Source organism: Mesoplodon bidens, assembly GCF_964165515.1.
Source record: "Mesoplodon bidens genome assembly, chromosome: Y".
In the NCBI taxonomy this organism is placed as follows: Eukaryota; Metazoa; Chordata; class Mammalia; order Artiodactyla; family Ziphiidae; genus Mesoplodon; species Mesoplodon bidens.
In genome coordinates, this window is record NC_138180.1 from 44416896 (window position 1) to 44436345 (window position 19450).

At 39.9% G+C, this 19450-nt stretch overlaps 1 protein-coding gene across 1 annotated transcript; it reads right to left on the reverse strand.

Moving 5' to 3' along the window:
* Positions 1–2264: 2264 nt before the first annotated feature.
* LOC308609678 (putative helicase senataxin) lies at positions 2265–15587 on the reverse strand (the record flags this gene model as incomplete). Its single annotated transcript, XM_081223392.1, has 8 exons — positions 2265–2433; positions 5887–6051; positions 7739–7831; positions 8452–8639; positions 11889–11996; positions 13170–13319; positions 15020–15091; positions 15498–15587. 8 exons carry the CDS (start codon positions 15585–15587, stop codon positions 2265–2267), a joined length of 1035 nt encoding a protein of 344 aa, XP_081079518.1.
* Between the last annotated feature and the right edge of the window lie 3863 nt (positions 15588–19450).

A 19450-nucleotide genomic window follows, 5' to 3' on the forward strand; every position in this document is an offset into this window, starting at 1 on the left:
ATGTGAGCACGTTTTCTGGGAACCAATTTCCAAACCTCAGCTTCCAAACCCCAGTTCCCTATGTCCTCCTGGGGCTTTTCTGCCCTTCCACTCCATCCTTCACAACCACAAGTCTCACCTGTCCCAAATCTGACCACAGGGCACACAGCTAGGGGAGGTAAACATGCCTGGGTGTCAAATAGAGGGGGTGGTAAACAGAGGGGTGCCCATGAAGGCTCCTGCAATCAGGACATCTAAGAGACACAGCTCTATAAACATTTTATTTTTCGGGTTTGAACATTATCAAAATTCAACTGTATGAAAAGAGTAATTGTTAATATGTTACTCAACTGACAAGATATCGTTCATTAATTCTCAGATCCTTACGATCACAGGAAAAATATATTATTTAAAAACTCTTTGAGGTAACTATAGATTCATAGGAAGTTACCAAAACAGTCCAGAGGTTCCACACACCCTTCACAGAGTTTCCCCAAATCATTATGAAAACCAATTATTTAAATTTTCAAATTTGCATGTAAAGTTTTTGTGGCAGAAAAGCCTAATAGTCATATTAACAGAAAGGCTTTTAATTATGAAAATATATAAACTACCCCCACTGAATTTTATCCTAAACAGTATAAATGGCAATTCAATTTTAAAGAGCAGAAAGAATAACACTGCTCTCTATTCCACTGGATATATTTAAGAGTGGCATAATGGATTTATTTTTAATAGCTTTCTTTTAAAATGTCAAATATTTACAATACATTAGAAACAAAATCTTTATCAACACTTAACGATGAACCATTTTCAATATAAACTTAAAAGCGGAGGATACACAGCTTTTAAACATTCTTTCAAGGGGGTACACAAACAACAAAGGTTAAAGACCACAAATCTAGGTAAGAGCTGAATGAGAAAGACTGTATTTGGCCGCCCTCTGGTGGAACTAACCAATACAGGGGAAAATCCTACTGAGTTGGCACCTCTCCTGAGATAAAACAATGACTCTGTTAAATACAGAAATTAGAGAAACTGAGTTATTACACCTAATGAGGCAGGCAAATACATGCTTTATCTAGCTGTGGTTCACCAAATTAAGCTGCATTATTACTATTTGTCGACTACACATGTAAACTTGCCCCTCCTTCTACAGGAGTATCTGTACAGATGGATGAGCTCTGATGCCACTCACCACTCAAGGGAAACAGCAAGCAGTGCTGCTCTAAGTGCCAAGACAGAAATGAAGATCCAAGCACTTTCCTGCAAATTCCCCCTCTCTCTGGCATTAAGCTAGGCTAATAGCCACATTTACTGAGTGTTTACTAAGTGCTAACCAATCTTCTAGCACTTTACATACATGGGTTTACATGTCTTCTTAACAATTCTACGATGTAGATACAATTTTTTTAAAGCTCATCTTGAGAGTACACTACGGATACCTGGGTCTTGGGCTAAGAAAGGGTGAGCGGGTTTAGGCATTATAAAAGCTCCCAGGAAGAAGCTGCTGGAGGACAAAACAACCAGTGGGAAGAGGCTCATTATTGTTTGTAGCCTCAAAATCATTTCCACTTTGATGAAAAATAAAAACAAAACCTCAACCCGGTATCAGGCATCATGAGCAAACTCTGGAGTTCTCCGGTCCTCTAGAATGTACCTACCATCAGGGTCCTCAAATGTCCCAGGATGAAGAGGCTGTACTTGGCTCGTGTGATGGTGACATTCAATCTCTGAAAATTTGCCAGAAACCTAAGCAACAGAAGGAAAAAAAAGAGTTACTTCTTTCTTCAGAAAGACTCGGCATGTCAGTGTAGGTGAGACACAGGCATTTCAGACAGCTTTTCTTGGGCTCCTGCTTTAAGCTCGTGGTGCAGGACCCGACACAGAAGCAATTCCCATTAAGGACAGCAAACAAACAAGAGGCCCAGTGCTTTCCTTCAAAGTGATGCATCTGTCTGTCGATTTCCTATTTTGACTTGGATGAGATATTGGAAATTTTAATGGTATGATTTTTAAGCCTTCAAAGATCCTAAAAATATGATAGTAGATCAATTATGACACATACCATGGAGAGGAGCATGCCCCTGCAAAATATACTGGATTCAATAATCTGTTTCACTCTTATCAAGTGAAACAACAGATTCACACTGTGACATGGGTTAATACACAAGGTACCAAGAGAAGCAGACCTAACAGTGGATCAACTTCACAACTTAAAAAAGAAACCTTCATGATATTACTCAAGTTTTTATATAAGAAAATAGAGCAAATGATGGTATTCTCTAACAGTGATTAAAAAGATCTAACTCTGGATCATAAACAAGCAAAGAATCAATGATGACAGTTACCCACCCAATTGAGCCTTGCATGGCATTTGCTCTGACACATGTAACAATAATACAGTCTTTCTCACGACCCTGGAAGGCATCCACGGTATCTACTTCTGCTGGCCTATTTACGAAGAGAGAAACATATTTGCTGAAAAAAGATAATTATTAAATATACATATTTATACAGTAGTATTTCTTACTTTTGTAGTGCTATCTTTTTAAACTGGAGTAGAATTCACATAACACAGAATTCACCATTTTAAAGCACACCATTTGGTGGTGTTGAGTCCATTCACTACAGTGTGCAGTCATCACCACTATCTAATTTCATAGCATGTCCATCACCCAGGAGAGAAGCCCTGTGCCTATCAGCCATCAGTCTCTATCTCCCCCTCCCCAGGCCCTGGCAACCACTAATCTACTGTCTGTCTCTATGGACTTTTCTACATGGGAAATTTCATATAAATGGAATCATAAAATATGGGACCTTTTGTGTTGGGCTTCCTTCACCTAGCATAATGTTTTCAAGGTTCATCCGTGTCGTAGACTGGTAACAGTACTTCATTCCTTCCACGACTGACTATTCACTTGTACAGATACACAATTTACTTCTTACCTATGTACCATTTTGGGACATTTGGGTTGTTTCCACTTTTTGACTATCATGAATAATGCTGCTATGAACATTCATGTACAAGCTTTTGTGTGAACCCTTTCTCAATTCTTTCAGGTATGTACCTAGGAGTGGAATTGCTGGGTCACGTGGTAATTCTATGTTCAACTTTAGGAGGAACTGCCAAACTGTTTTCTGCAGTTTCTCATCAGCAATGTGTAAGTATTCTAATTTCTCCACATCCCTTCCAAAACTTGTTATTGTTTGTTTTTTTTTTTTTGTAGTGATAGTCATCTTGGTGGGTGTGAAATGATATCTCCTCACTGTGGTTTTGATCTGCATTTCCCTCATGACAAATGATGTGGAGCAGCTTTTCATGTGCCTGTTGGATTTCTGTTTATCTTCTTTTGAGAAATGCTCTTCACATCCGTTGCCCGCTTAAAAAGTTAGATTATCATTTTATTAAGTTGTATGAGTTCTTTATATATGCTGGATATGACTTGTCAGATAAATATTTTGCAAGTATTTTCTCCCACTCTGTGTGTTGTCTTTTCACTCTTTTGACAGTGTGTCCTTTGAAACACATAAGTTTTTAATTTTTATGAAGGCCAATTTACTTCTCCTTTGGCTACTGGTGCCTGGGTATCATATCTAAGAATCTGTTGCCTAATCTGAGGTCATATAAATTTACCTTTGTTTCCTTGTAAGTTTTATAGTTTTGTCTCTTAGACTCAGAGCACTCATTCATTTTGAGTTAATTACTCTATACAGTGTGAGACACGGGTCTAAATTCATTCTTTTGCGGGTGGATATCCAGTTATTCCAGCACCATTTGTTGAAAAACTATTATTTCCCCAATGAGTAGGCTTGGCACCCTTGTTGAGTATCAACTGGCCATGAATGTATGGATTGATTTCTGGAATCTCACTTCTATTCTATTGGTCTATATATGTCTACCCTTATGACAGTACCAGTGTTGATAGCTTTGTAGTAAATTTTGAAAGAGGGAAGTGTGAGCCCTCCAACACTGTTCTCTGTCAAGCTATTTAGGGTCTCTTGCACTTCCATGTGAATTTTAGAATAAGCTTGTCCATTTCTGTAAAAGAAGGTAGCTGGAATTTTGACAGAGGTAACAATGAATCTGTAGATCAACCTGGGGAATGGTGCCATCTTAACAATATTAAGTCTTCCGATCCATGGACATGAAATGTCTTTACATTTATCTAGTACTTTAAATTCTTTCAACAACGTTTTGTCCTTCTGTGTATGAGCCCACACTTCTTTGGTTACATTTACTCCGAAGTATTTTGTTCTTTATGATGCTAGTGTAAATGGAATTTTAAGAAATTTTCCTTTTCAGACTTCTCTAGAGTGTAAAGAAATACAACTGATTTTTGTATACTGATCTTGTACCTTACAACTCTGCTGAACTTGTTTATAAGGACCAGTAGTTTGCATAGATTTTTTTAGGTTTTTCTAGATGTAAGAGTATGCCGTTTGTTTTTTGTTGTTGTTGTTGTTAGCTTTTTGCGTGTGTTTTTTTTTGTTTGTTTGTTTTTGGATTTTTTGTGGCCACACAGCATGCAGGATCTTAGTTCCCTGACCAGGGATCAAACCCATGCCCCTTGCGGTGGAAGCATGGTGTCTTAACCACTGGACCACCAGGCAAGTCCCAGATTATGCCATTTGTTAAGAGACACTTTTACTTCTTCTTTTCCAATATGGATGCCATTTATTTCCTTTTCTTGCTTAATTGCTCTGCATAGAACTTCTAATACAGTGCTGCACAGAAGTAGTGCAAGTAGAGAGAGTAGAGAGTGGCATCCTTCCTCATCATAGGGGGAAAGCTTTCAATCTTAGCATCAAGTATGATGTGTTAGCTGTGGGTTTTTCATAGATGCTCTTTATTAGGTTGAGGAAGTTCCCTTCTCTTCCTAGTTTGTTGAGTATCTTTATCATGAAAGGTTGCTGCATTCAGTCACATGTCTTTTCCACATTTATTCAGATGATCACCATCATGTGGGGTTTCCCCCTTTAATACGGTATATCACACTGACTGATTTTCATATGTTGAACCAACCTTGCATTCCTGAGATAAATTCCACTTGACTGTGGTAAATAATCCTTTTAATATGCTGTTGAGTTCAGCTGCCATTATTTTGTTGAGAACTTCTGCATCCATATTCATAAAGGATATTGGTCCATAGTTTTCTTTTCTGGTGATGTCTCCATGGCTTTGGTATCAGGGTAATAATGGCCCCATAAAATGAGTTAGAAAGTGTTCCCTTCTATTTTTTGGAAGCATTTGCATAGGACTGGTGTTAATTCTTAATGCTGGACAGAATTCACCTGTGAAGCCTGATCCTCTGTTTTTCTCTGTTGGAAAGTGATTACTAACTCACTCTTTTTACATTTAATAGGTCTATCCAAAGTTTCTGGCTTTTCCTACAGTCAATTTTGGTACTTTGTGTGTTTCTAGGTGCAGAAACTTTTGAGTTAATGGATTTCTAATATTTAATTTTTTATTTTACTGTTGAGGTATAAAGGAGACAAAAACATGATCTTCACCCTATACATGAAGGCACTAAAAGGGTTAAATAATTTATTGTAAGTGAAAATGTGAATACATGATTCTCAGTAGAGTTAGAATTCAGATAACAAGTCATCCAACTAAAGGTAAAGGCCTGAAGAATTTCTCAGTCACTTCCATTGTCAAGTGTAACGGTGATGACATTTGAACTGGCAGGAGGCACTCCATCTGCAGGGGTTACACGTGTAACCACACTCCCTCCCAGCACAAGTCTATGGAGCCAGGGTCCTAGTCTCCTTGTTCTATACTACCAGGGTCTAAGACCACTCCCTAGAGTTAAGTTTCCTTTGCTTCTTTCCTTCTATCCCCTCTTTCTTCTTTTTAATTCAACAGAAAAACTCAAAATATCTGTAAAAATAGAGATGCCTCACCCTTTTCTATCAAACTCTTTGTCCAAATCCTTCTGAATCATCGTCTTCTGAGCCTTGTAATGGGTTATTATGCCAATGTTTCGGAAAGTAACATCCCTTCTTCTGTCTTTCATAAGTTTAATTATTTCCATTACCAGTTTTATTTCTTGAACATTTACATATGAGCTACATAAGATGAAAACAAAAAAATACAACACATCAAAACTAATAGCAGTCCAATTGCTAAGTTAAGTTCCACTTTGTTTTCCACTACAGTAAAGGGTACATAGGTAGGTTTCATCTTTATTCAGTCAGCAGTGATTCAAAGAGGCTGTTATAATGACCATTAATATTGTACATATGAATAAATATAAAAATAACTGCCCAGTGAAACACAAAGTTGTAGGAGAGAAAAGTGGTTCGAGTTACGTGATGTTAAGGCACCAGTTTCTTCACTTATTAAAACAGGGATAGCCACAGTGAGAACGAAAGTATTCATAATAATAATGAAGATATGACTAATGAATAGCTAACATTAAGGATTGACTATCTTCCCAACACTGAGAAAAGTGCTTCAGATGTACTACCTTCCTGCATTCCCCACCACAGGTCATGCAGATCATGCACCACATGACCGAGAGGATGGCAGCCACACGGACTAAATGTGACCCGGCTCCCAGAGATGAACAAACACGGGGCCCTACAGCAGGATCACGTCCTCTGTCCTTGCTGGCCTCATCCTGCACTCCCAACTCATCTCCTGAACTACAATGCATTCCCTCATCACCATACCAAATGCAACATGTGTGCACACTGGGGGATGCCCTGCACGCGCAACTTTATTCCCGAGGCTACCTTATCTGTCTCACTTTAAAGCCTTAAATATTCACTATTCTAATTTCAAGACTTACTATACGGACAAGCCAGTCAGCTAGCTTTCTTTTCCATACCTGAAAGCTTTATTTGGTCACCTCTCAGGCCAACTCTCTTCCCGTGACCATCCATCTCCATAATACTTATGCGGTAAACTCTCAATCCCCTGCTCCATTCCAACAGACCCCACTACAACTTCCACAGTCCCTCTGGAATAGCAACCCCCCAGCCAACTGCTCCGTATTTCTAACTTCTTCACTGAGGGGCCCCTCCTTCCACCACTATTAACTAATATCTTATTCTCATGGAGGACACCACTTGCTTTGCAGCTCTCTCTTGACACAGAGGTGGAATTTCTATTTCTTCATACGTCATGATGCAGGGGTGGCATTTCTATCTGTGCTAACAAATGCAGCCTCCGGGCTCCTCCTCCTTTATTCTCTCACAAGAAGCCCCGGCTCCTCTGAGGTGCTTGCTAATTAGCAACCACTGCTCCTTTTGTGCTGTCATTCACAAACCACCTGATTCACAATCCAACATGCTGGAAGTATTGTCCACCCTCTGCCTCACACCTTGATTCAACTGTATCTGTACTTATCCGTCACAATACTTAACCCAACTGGAACCATTAATCACCACGGTGATGGCCTGGTTAATGTCTGTCTCGCCTGTTAGACCACAGCAGCCTTGCACTGGGGCCACGTCTGTTTTACTCACAGCTGGGATCTCAGCATGGATCTACTGAAGTGCTGACCGCATTTTAGGTAACATAACCCCCATTATCCAGTTAAGAAAAAAAAAATCAAGACTGAAATATATAAAGACATCAGTAATTTATGATTGAAAAGGTGAAGTTATCAACCCAGCTAAAAGAAAATGCTTGTGCACTGGCACTAGGCAGAGAGATTTATATGGAAAGTATTTTGAATTTAAATATGAACAGAAACAATGCAAAAATTCTGGGACCATCAGTGGGGACTGAAGAAAAAGGAGAACTTACTCATTATCCCGCTTTTCTGAACCATCTTCAACATCAAACACGAGGTAGGGTTGAAATGGCCAGTCAGATGAACACCGAATGGTCTCTGTCATTCTACAAAAGAGCAGCCACCATTTAGAATGCAAGTCAAATTACAAGAGAAAATGTTTTAGAATTATTATTACTATTTGTTCTTTCTGTGGAAGAGAGCAAGGGAAAGTTAAGAGGACAAGAAGGACCTTCTTTTTAAATAAAATTAAATACTTGTAAATAACATATTTTAGTGAGAGGTAGCAGGTGAATTTCATTTCTATTCTAGTACTAGGGAGAATGACCCATGTAAATTAAAATATAACAATCATGATTGGAAAGTTACTCATAATACAGTAAGTGAAAAAAGCATGCTACAGTATACTATGTAGAGCATGGTGTGCTTTTTTCCTCCAAAAAAAGGAGAAAAAGTAAAAAAAAAAGATGTGCATAGTACAAGGACTGGAAGTAGATATAACAAAATGTTACCAGTGATTACTTCTGGGTAGTATCAATAGGGGTTGGGTTTATCCCTTTCTTTTCTTTTATCTGCATTTGCTACAATCAACAGGACTTTTGTAATTAAAATTATTAAACCTTTATGTTTTTAATAACAAGACCTAAAAGCACAACAAAAGAGCTATTCTTCCTAAGCAGCCAAACCTACAAAAAAAACAGGTGAACATGCAATGAACAGAGCTCACCTATTTGTTTTCAAGTTCCTGTTATAAATGTAATTAGAAGGGAAGAGACATATGTCTGGGTGCATCCTGTACTGAATGGTGAGCTGTAAGACAGGAAGCCTGCCAATCACATTGTGCTCCACGTTCTCTTCCAGAAGGTTGTAGAAGCGGGCCATCATCGACTGGTCATAGCCATACTCCTGGGCCTTCTGAAAGGAGGAAAACAAAGCAATAATCTGCAAGAATTCATGTGTACTTTTCCCACTATTAAAAAAAAAACAATCACTGAGCTCTAAAATGTACAAGGTATTACCAACAACCAAAGATTCAAAGAGAGAAGATGTTTCCGACTCCAGCCCTAGAAAAGCCATGTAGCTTGACTACAAAAGTTAAGGTATTTTCCCCTTATTTAGAAAACCCACATACTGCTTATGAACGAGATGTGATCTTGTGAATGACCACAACTGTCGCTATTTTGGTGCTAACAGAGGTCACCTGAAAGAATCGATGATAAAAGCAGCAAAGAACTGTAACACAGATTTTAACAATTATTTCTGGGCTATGCTCTCACAACTAGAAATAATGAATGCCATTGTAAATAAGCCTCTGAAAGATCAATTTCTTCATCCATCCATCATATACCGAGCAGCTAAAATTTGGGGTGCTGACAGTCTACAGTGAAGATCAAATGTCACAGAGCTTACATTCTAGTGGAGGACACAGGCAACTAAGTTGATTTCATAAATCCAAGAAAGGGTTACAAACCTGTGATCTGAAACACAGTGACTTAATTGACAAATGAAGAAAACTGTCTTAATGTTATCACGGTCATACCTTGGGATATACTTTTCAATGGTAGCATCATATCAAGATTCAAAAAGTATTACGTCTTAAATAATCTAGAAGCAAAAAACGTGCTCTGGAAAACCCACCAGGATGATGCAATCTTTATGAGTGACGTTGACAATATGAGCGTTGAAGATGTATGTGCAAAGTTTTAATAAACCTGTTTCACAAACTATCAGAGTGGAGAAAACAGGCGGTTACTTCTTATTTATATTAGTTATATATGTGATTATTTACATATGTGATATTAAATAGGTTTGTATAATTAAAGAGAATATTTTTAGTAGAAATTTGGCAATTTCATCTATACCCCCCAAAGTTTATCTATTCAAGTTAGCTAAAAAAACTCATTTATTTCACTCTGGGGAAAAAGAAAATGGTTTATATGAGGTAACACATCTACTTCCAGAAAAAAAAAACTTGAGTCCATCCTACAAAATGGTGGAGATTTTTATGTTTTGACATGAACATATATCCCTGATCTATTCACTGACTGGAAAAAAAGGTAATTTAGTACAGACTGATTCTTCCACCTTTAAACAAGGTCAAAACCTACATACAGGGCTTCCCTGGTGGCACAGTGGTTGAGAGTCTGCCTGCCAATGCAGGACCCAAGGGTTCAAGCCCTGGTCTGGGAAGATCCCACAGGCCACGGAACAGCTGGCCCCGTGAGCCACAATTACTGAGCCTGCCTGTCTGGAGCCTGTGCTCCGCAACATGAGAGGCCGCGATAGTGAGAGGCCCGCGCACCGCGATGAGGAAGTGGCCCCCACTTGCCACAACGAGAGAAAGCCCTCACACAGAAACGAAGATCCAACACAGCCACATTTTTTTTTTAAAACCTACATACATATACACAAATTTATACATTCCCTATAGCCATCTGACATTCTGAATCTAGTAACTTATTTACTGTCTGTTACCCACTAGAATGTCAGCTTCATGAGGGCAAGGATATTTTTTTTCTTTGTGGTATGCGGGCCTCTCACTGTTGTGGCCTCTCCCGCTGTGGAGCACAGGCTCTGGACGCGCAGGTTCAGCAGTCATGGCTCAGCCGCTCTGTGGCTTGTGTGATATTCCCGGACTGGGACATGAACCTGTGTCCCCTGCATCGGCAGGCGGACTCTCAACCACTGTGCCACCAGGGAAGCCCGAGGGCAGGGATTTTTGTCTATTTTCATCACTGTCATGACGCCAGAACTTAAAAACAGTGCTTGAATTAGCCTGGCACTCAATGAACACAGACTGAAAAAAAGTCAACACACACATGCCCACAAACTGTTCAAATACTCACTAAACTGTTCATAATACTTATCCCTAGGGTTAGAAAGGCATGCTGAGAAAATTAACTTTGTAATTATTTTCTGAATCTTCTCAATAAGCCTCTATTATTTTTGCAACAATAAGAAAAGCCCAAATGGATTTTTCTCATTTCTGCAGTTTTTAATCAATCACCAAAGGAGACAGTAAAGTTGAGGCCTATAGACAACCCTTTTCACTAACCACATGCTAAGGCCCTTCAGGAAGTTAAATCAGTAGGTTTCTGAAATACTGCAACTATTCAAAGAATGCAGGGCAGAGCTGGCTCCTCCTAGGTCTCCACAAGCAGAACACCCCACAGCAGCTCTGTCCTATGGACAAGGTTTTCACTCAGGGACACGGGCGCTCCCAGGCGACTCCCTTGAACAGTTATGCACGAGTGTTCAGACGTCAAAGAACTGCACTATCATTTTGATGATTCCAAAGTCAAAAACAATACTAACCAAAAAAACCTGCTTTCTTTCCATAATGTAACAGAAATGCTGTGAAAATGGTCTGTTCTCTGGGACAGTTTATGCAGCCACTACTCTATATTTGTACAAATAATCTATGTATCAGTAAAATGCTCAAATTTCATTAAACTTCAAAACCGTCATCTAGACCTATGAAGATTACCCAAAACATCTGAATCCTGATTCTGCTGTGCATTTCTAGGAGCCATCTTTAGTGAGATTTAAGAAACAAAGTGAACGGAACCACAACTTTGGTGCTCATCTTCCCACAAGCACAGCCCACAACCTCTTTCCTTTCACCACCTTCCCTTTCAGAGGATGTGAGGGACGCCGGCATTTTCCTGTGCTATAGGATACAGAATCCTAAAGTTGAAAACGTTACTGTAAGAATAATTTCTCTTTATACTGTTTTCCTCAAATTTGCACATATTGAAAGATAAATCTGGAGGTTGGATTCTATTCCTTGCTTTTAAAGTTTTTATTATTGTTTTGGTGTTTATGTTACTAAAATAAATCAGATACAACCCTTAGAACAGCTGCACACTGCCTTTCCCAAAGGAACAGCCCACTGCATATGGGACATCCTCCTCCTAAACTTCTGGTCTGTGACACTCACACTGCTCCTGTCACACACACATAAGCACATTATGAACAAAGGAACATTTCTGGAGACTTTCACTATGAAGGCTCTCAACAGTGATTCTCTTTTCTCAGCCATTCCCTATTTATCCTTGCAAATAAGAGATGATGATCCAAGAAAGACTGCCACACCGCCCAAAACAAAAAAAACCCAAACAAGCCCCTTCCACTTTAAAGCAACACGAATGTGAAAAAACGTACCATAGAAATGACTGTGGGAGGAAGCTGCTTAGGATCTCCTACAAGGATGAGCTTGTTGCAACGATGTATGAGTGGAGTAAGAGTTTCAACTTCACAAGACTGTCCGGCCTTGGTAAGAGAGTACAGAATGGAGACATAATCAGAATTATCTCTATTATTTATTTATCCATATACAGTCTAACCAATTCATAAGACTCTTAACCATTCAGAAACATACACTTTCTCCTTCTGCACCAAAGATCAAAAATAAGAACTTTCTTTTGTTAGAAAACAAAACAACAAAAACATTCTAAACGCCGAAGTGGGGGAAAAAAACCCACACATGTTTTGAAGTCAGCCACCCCTCAGGTGCCACTACCACCTGGGAAGCAGCCCATAAGCTAGAAGGGCCATGTCATGTCCCCGGTTTGTCTTCTTTGTCCCTGCTGGGAACATGCCTGGGGGGACTGTGTGTCTGTGTGTCCCACCCCCTCCCACTCTCTTCCTTGCTCCTCAGTAGGCCGCTTCAGTTGCAAGACTCAAGCTTCTTTTCAATTCAATGGCATTTCCTTCAATTATTTCATCACTTCCATCTTTTCTATTCCTTCGTTTTGGTGAATACTGGATCTTGGATCTCCTGGATGGGTTCTCTGTACCTCATTTTCCATCTCTTTTGTCTTCTGGCTCTACATTCTGGCAAACAGTAGGTACCCAATAAATGTGTGCTCAATGAATGAAGTAGAAATAAAGATGTTAGCTGAAAATACGGTGGCTCAGAGCTGTCCAGAGTTATATTAAAAATGCTTCAAAAGGTCACCAGAGGGCTTCCCTGGTGGCGCAGTGGTTGAGAGTCCGCCTGCTGATGCAGGGGACACGGGTTCGTGCCCCAGTCCGGGAAGATCCCACATGCCGCGGAGCAGCTGGGCCCATGAGCCATGGCCGCTGAGCCTGTGCGACCGGAGCCTGTGCACCACAACGGGAGGGGCCACAACAGTGAGAGGGCCACGTACCACAAAAAAAAAAAAATGTAACCAGAGATATCCCAAGCAGGAGCTAGAATAATCCTTGGGAGGGATTTTATGAAGAACAATCAGGAATCTCCAAGACTATAGTCCCAATACTGAAAAAGCAATTTTCACCGTGGTGGGTCATTAGCAGCATATTTCAACATAAGAGAATACACATGTAATGGCAGGTCAAAATCAGATGCAAAGACCACTTTGTCAACATCTCGGCAGCCACTCTTCATCTAAGACTTACTCCTTACTCCTAGCAAAGCTGTATGGCCGACTGCTTACTGACCTCATCAACAATGACACAACTAAAGGGGACACCCCCTTGCCCATGGAAAGCAGCCTCGAGCAGCAAACCACCACTCATGCTCAGTGTGCAGCAGATGATGTGGGACTCTAAGATGATGATGTTCTGTGTCTTTTGTGGGCATCCTTGAACCTAAGAGAATAAAAGTTCATCAACATTCAGTTGTATATAAATTCTTAACTACACTTATTATGTGGCAGAATAATGTCTAGTAAATGTTAGGTAGGAAACTCAAACCTAGAAAACAGCAGAAACATTCAAGATAATCAGAAGCCACCAGAAAGAACACTTTGCAGTGGAGACTAATCTCAGAACATGAGTTAATAATAAGCACATTAAGAAAAAATTATTCAGGTTTAATTTGGTTGAAGTGGATTACAATTCTTACAGCCTGACGTATGAGGGAAGGTATCAGAATAAGCAAAGATTAAGTAATTCTACTGAGTTGTGAAGCAATTATCTGAGTAAAATCAGGATCAGAACTAAGCCTGAACATACACTTTGCTGTTAGTTTTTAAGTATGTAATATTGTTCTTTTATAAGGGATAGTACCAACAAAAACGCCTGTGAAACTGACAAGCATTCTAGTTCCACAGTGGAACCCAAAAACCTTGGTCCAGACTAGAATGGAATAAACTGTGATGGAGACTAACAGTATGAATGACACCTCACAACGCATATCATTCAGTGTTCAAATTAATAAACTAGTACTCTCATCATATATTCAGGTAGCCTATTTCCCCTCCTGAAAAAGCTGTCATGAATCATCCCTGAACATGTGATAGATTCAACCATGGATGCCAAGCCATGTATGTGAAGAGAGGGTGGCAACTGTGGCCTTCTGGTGCTCACATGTTAAATGTCACATACCTCTCCTCTCAGCCATCTAATGAGTAAAACTGCCAAGTACAATTAATGTAATGGCCCACAGAACAATGTGATCAGCGGCAAAAACCATAATACTGGTAAACATGGACTTCATCCTTAAATGTGGGAAGATTAATTTTGGGCTCAGCTTAAAGTCTTAATAAAAAGCTTTCCACATAACTTTTGATTTAAATAAACAAACTGCTAGTGGAAATACACATTAAGTTCAAATATATTTATTTAGCCACGCAGAGAAGGTCAATAATACATTCAAGAGGAAAACCTCAACTCAAAAATACAAATACCATTACCAGTTGAGTATTACCCTCTCTTTCCCTGACCGCCAATTCATTTCATTAAGGGCTGCATTCTGGTGATGGGGTACACACCTGGCTCATCCTAACTTTGACCAATATAAATGTTAGTTGATATGTTTATATCCAAAGAAAACTGGGAAATATTATACATGTTATAGAAGGATTTTTGTGATCAAAAACAATTAAAAGGAGTATATGCTTTCAGGCAAAAACTGAGAAAAAAGGTGCTTATATTTCTTGGGCCACATCCCAGCCACTGTCACTCTACCTGAATTCAGACATGTAATTTTTTTTCCTGTATCTTCAAATAGTTATTTATTTATTTATTTATTTATTTGGCTACGCTGGGTCTTAGTTGTGGCATGTGGGATCTTCCCTGCAGCGTGTGGGATCTTTTAGTTGCAGCATGAGGGATCTTTTAGTTGTAGCATGTGGGCTCCTAGTTGCAGCACATGGGATCTAGTTTCCTGACCAGGAATCACACCCACACCCCCTGCAATGGAAGCAGAGTCCTAACCACTGGACAGCCAGAGAATTCCCCCACATTTTTAAATGTAATTGAGAAAAGACCACAGGTTGTCTGAACTATTTCATAATTTTAAAAAATAAAAAGTAATACCAGTAAAGTGCTACAGGTGAACTACATACCTCTTTAATTTTAAAAGAAAGCTTCTGCCTTTCTTGTGAAACTTTGGCAATTTTTTCATCTAATTCTTGCCTCTGGAAAAAATCAGAATGCCATCATTAAAATTAAATTAAGCATTTTAAAATGCTTTCCAATGGACTGCCTCACATTTCAAAAGGGTGAGCCATACTTTACCAATGAAAAACTGCTTCACCCAGTGTGTTTTCTCTATACCAGTCTTTCTGTATTGCTGTGTGTCAGAGTTTAGCTAAGCTACTCCATGGTACTGATGCCCTGGCATCCATTTTGTTTGGCCAAGCAGCCTGCAGAGACCCCAAACTAACACTAGGCCCCCTCACACACATGCACGTGCTAGATGGCAGCCCGTGGAGTCACCGGCCCAACCAGCCAACATAAGCTCTTGTGATCAACAGTCTCCTCTGCCATCCAGTGCCTTCCCCTTATATGCCCTTTAGATAAGAGACCCTCCAAGCTACTTACCAAAACCCTGCACTTTCGGTTAAAATTGGCCAATCCAGCCCTAGCCTGGGAACCCCAAAGTACTCCACCCATGGACTCTGATAATGACATGTGCGCCAGGCCCTGCCTCTCTCTGTCTGCACTCTCCCTTGACCTGCCTGTCATGCCCCACGAGACATGCCTTATACCTTCTTCAAGACCTGTGAAAATAAACTTCTCTATTAAGCTTTCTCTTGTGGTCTGTTTTTAAACATCAGCTCATTATCCAGCAACCCAACAACCAGCACCCCATGCTTCAATCAGTAGGTGTTATTTGATAAATTCTTTTTTTTTTTGTGGCCACACTGTGCAGCATGAGAGATGCTCATGAGGAACTAGGGTTCCCTGAGCAGGGATCGAACCTGAGCTCCCTTCAGTGTAAGTGCAGATTCTTAACCACTGGACCCCAGGGAAGTCAAATAAATTCTTAATAGTGTGTATGATTCAGTTCTGTTCAGAGTACTGCAGGTACGCTCTTTCTGCTTAAGCAGGCCAACCCTTGGGGCATCACTTACGTGTTATCTACTCTGCCTTCATGCTATTAACAGTGGCATTCAGTGGCTAAAACAGACTGCACATGGCCTGCAAAGTCTAAAATATTTACTATCTTGTTCTTTTAAAAAAAAGTTTAACCCCTAATGTAAGGCATACCATTTCTGTGTACATTTTTATACACAAATTATGCTATTCCACAATGAAAGAATGGCATCAAATACTCACCAACTAGATTATCTATGAGCTATTAAAAAACACTGATCAAGACATGTTTAGATACCTGTAGTTCCCTTCCACCTCGGCATAAAGCACGCTGGTGAGAAAGTTCATCTAGTTGATGATCTAGAAATTCCTTTCTTCTGTGCATCTCATGAATATGAGAAGGTAAGTCTTTTTCTTTAAAAAAAGATAAAAAGCTGTTAATTCTAACAAATACACACATATGCATACACAATGAGAAGAAAAACTAGCTTTCAAAACTAGACTACTTCTAGGGTCTCCAAATTACCTTTAATGCCCATGCCATTTTCTACCATACAAAAAGAAACAGAAATCAATTAATATATACCTTTATTCAGTACTTACTCATTCTGTGGTTAACTTGGCTGTCCAAACTGAATTTTAGGACCTCAGTATTAATACACTTTTCTGGACCTAGACGTACTAAATTTATATATCCACAGTTTCCTGTTGATAGAAGTCACACTTAGAGGTTAATAAGAATGCTGTCAATTTCTGTACATAATAATTATTTCTAAGCAAATATATTAACAATCAGAGAAAGGAGCTAACATGAACTATTAATCAACCAAATACCTGGAACTGCGCTAGAGGTTCCACACACATTCTTTTATATTTGCTTCGTAAGAATCCTATAAGGCAAGGATTTATTTCCACCTAATAAAAGCTACTGAGGTTGCACAAGCAGTACACTGCAGAGTTGAGATTCTATTACACTAATGCTTCTCAAACTATGTTCTATACATCACTCCATGGTAAAATGTATTTGGGAAATGGCGAGTGAAAATAAAACAAATTTCTTGACCATAGGATATTTCGAAGATGAAGACTTTTCTCTATTAATGCAGGTCTGAATTCCCCAAACAGAATCTTACAGGACCATCAAATGTTTTTCTGCAGAATACTGAGAAGCACGGTTTTGAAACACTGTTCCACATCACAATGCCACTCCAGGATCTAAGGGACACAAGATGCTGGAAATTCTGGAATATGGTAATTCCAAAAACTGTCAGCATCATTTAACTGGTTTATTAACCACATTTTAATTTTAGGTTAGCACATTTCAGATATTATTTAATCTAAAAGTCTCCCACTGCTTCACTGAACTACTAAACTATAGCAATCATGCAGCGTTTATTAGCACTTATCCCAATCTGACACATCACATACTTGTTTGCTATCTCCTTCCACTGAATCCAAGTCCCATAAGAACCAGGTTTTGTTTTGGTCACAGCCTAGAACCGCAGCTGGCACGTAAGTACAATAAACATACACTGAATGAATAAATGAACTCATTATACAGCTGTTTACACATATTTTTGTTCCTAGTTCAGCTCATTCTTCTAAAATTTGAAGCCATCTTCTCTGACCAACATTTACTTGAAGGTGTCAAAATTGCTAACTTGTGTTTCTACCAGAAAGGTGGATGAGATTTATAGCCACTATAAGCATCTAAAAATGCCCCAGAAATTAAAACAGACATCCTTTAAATTGCAGGGTGAGCTCAGAAGGATGTAAGAGAAATTCCTAGGGGCCAAAAACAAAGAGAAAGGTGAAAAACAGAGGTGAAAGCCCCTGAGCTGCTGTGGCTTCCCTGGAGGGAACAGGGTGAGGGCTGGTCACTCTCTAGATGCTTAGGTGTTTGTTTTTTCATTTACATACAATCAAATGCAGAGATTTAAAAATCCTTAGTTCTACAGAGTTTGACAAATATCTACATCAGCAAAACCACCATTCCAATCAACATATAGAAATTTTATAATGGGGGCTTGGATTTTAAAGTCCACTAGAAAGCAAGAGGGCATGGAAGAGGTGGAGGGATGAAAACGACATGAATCTATCTTGGCCTGGGCTTAGCTGGGAAAAAAAAAACTCTCTTCTAGGACTTTCAAACTATAGGCCCATGCCACATGGAGACTTAGAGCCTAAACACATAATACAGAGAATGACAAAGGTGACCCAACCAAAATACAGTTGAGATTTTAAAAATGAGAATACAGTGAACAATGTTATACCAATGTATTTGAAAACCTAAGATGAAGTGGAAATTTTTCTTGAATAATATAAATTAGCAAAACTCACTCAAATATAGAAAACTTGAATAAACCAACAATTAAAGACATTCAGCAGACAGAAACTTACCCATCTGTCAAAAAACAGTCAAAAAACAAACAAACAAGAAGTCCCCCCAAAAAACAACACTAAAAACAAATTAACCTTCAAGTAAAAGGTAATTCTCTGTCATATATGAAACATCCCAAATAAATGTCTGTATAACTTCTTCTTTTTTTTTTTTTTTTTTTTTTTGTGGTTCGCGGGCCTCTCACTGCTCTGGCCTCTCCCATTGTGGAGCACAGGCTCCGGACGCACAGGCTCAGGGGCCATGGCTCATGGGCCCAGCCTCTCCGTGGCACGTGGGATCCTCCCGGACTGGGGCACGAACCCATGTCCTCTGCATCGGCAGGCGGACTCTCAACCACTACGGCACCAGGGAAGCCCTATATAACTTCATTTTTAAAGTCTGTATAACTTCAATACTAAAACCAAAGATATGACAAAGAAAAATTATAGGCTGCCCTCATTTAAAAAAATCAATAGCAATCCAGCAATGTGGTAAAAAATAATAGTACACAACCAAGCAGACCTTATTCTAGGAATCAAAGATATTTTCACATTAGAAAAGCATTGTAGGGCTTCCCTGGTGGCGCAGTGGTTGAGAGTCCGCCTGCCGATGCAGGGGACACGGGTTCGTGCCCTGATCCCGGAGGATCCCACATGCCGCGGAGCGGCTGGGCCCGCGAGCCATGGCCGCGGAGCCTGTGTGTCCGGAGCCTGTGCTCCGCAACGGGAGAGGCCACAGCAGTGAGAGGCCCGCGTACAGCAAAAAAAAAAAAAAAAAAAGAAAAGCATTGTAGGGAATTCCCTGGCAGTCCAGTGGTTAGGACTCGGCACTTTCACTGCCATGGGCCTGGTTTCAAACCCTGGTCGGGGAACTCAGATCCCTTAAGCCTCGGGGTATGGAAAGAAAGAAGAAAAGAAAGAAAAGAAAGAAAAGAAAGAAAAGAAAAGGGGCTTCCCTGGTTGCGCAGTGGTTGAGAGTTCGCCTGCCGATGCAGGGGACACAGGTTCGTGCCCCAGTCGGGGAAGATCCCACATGCCGTGGAGCGGCTAGGCCCGGGAGCCATGGCCACTGAGCCTGC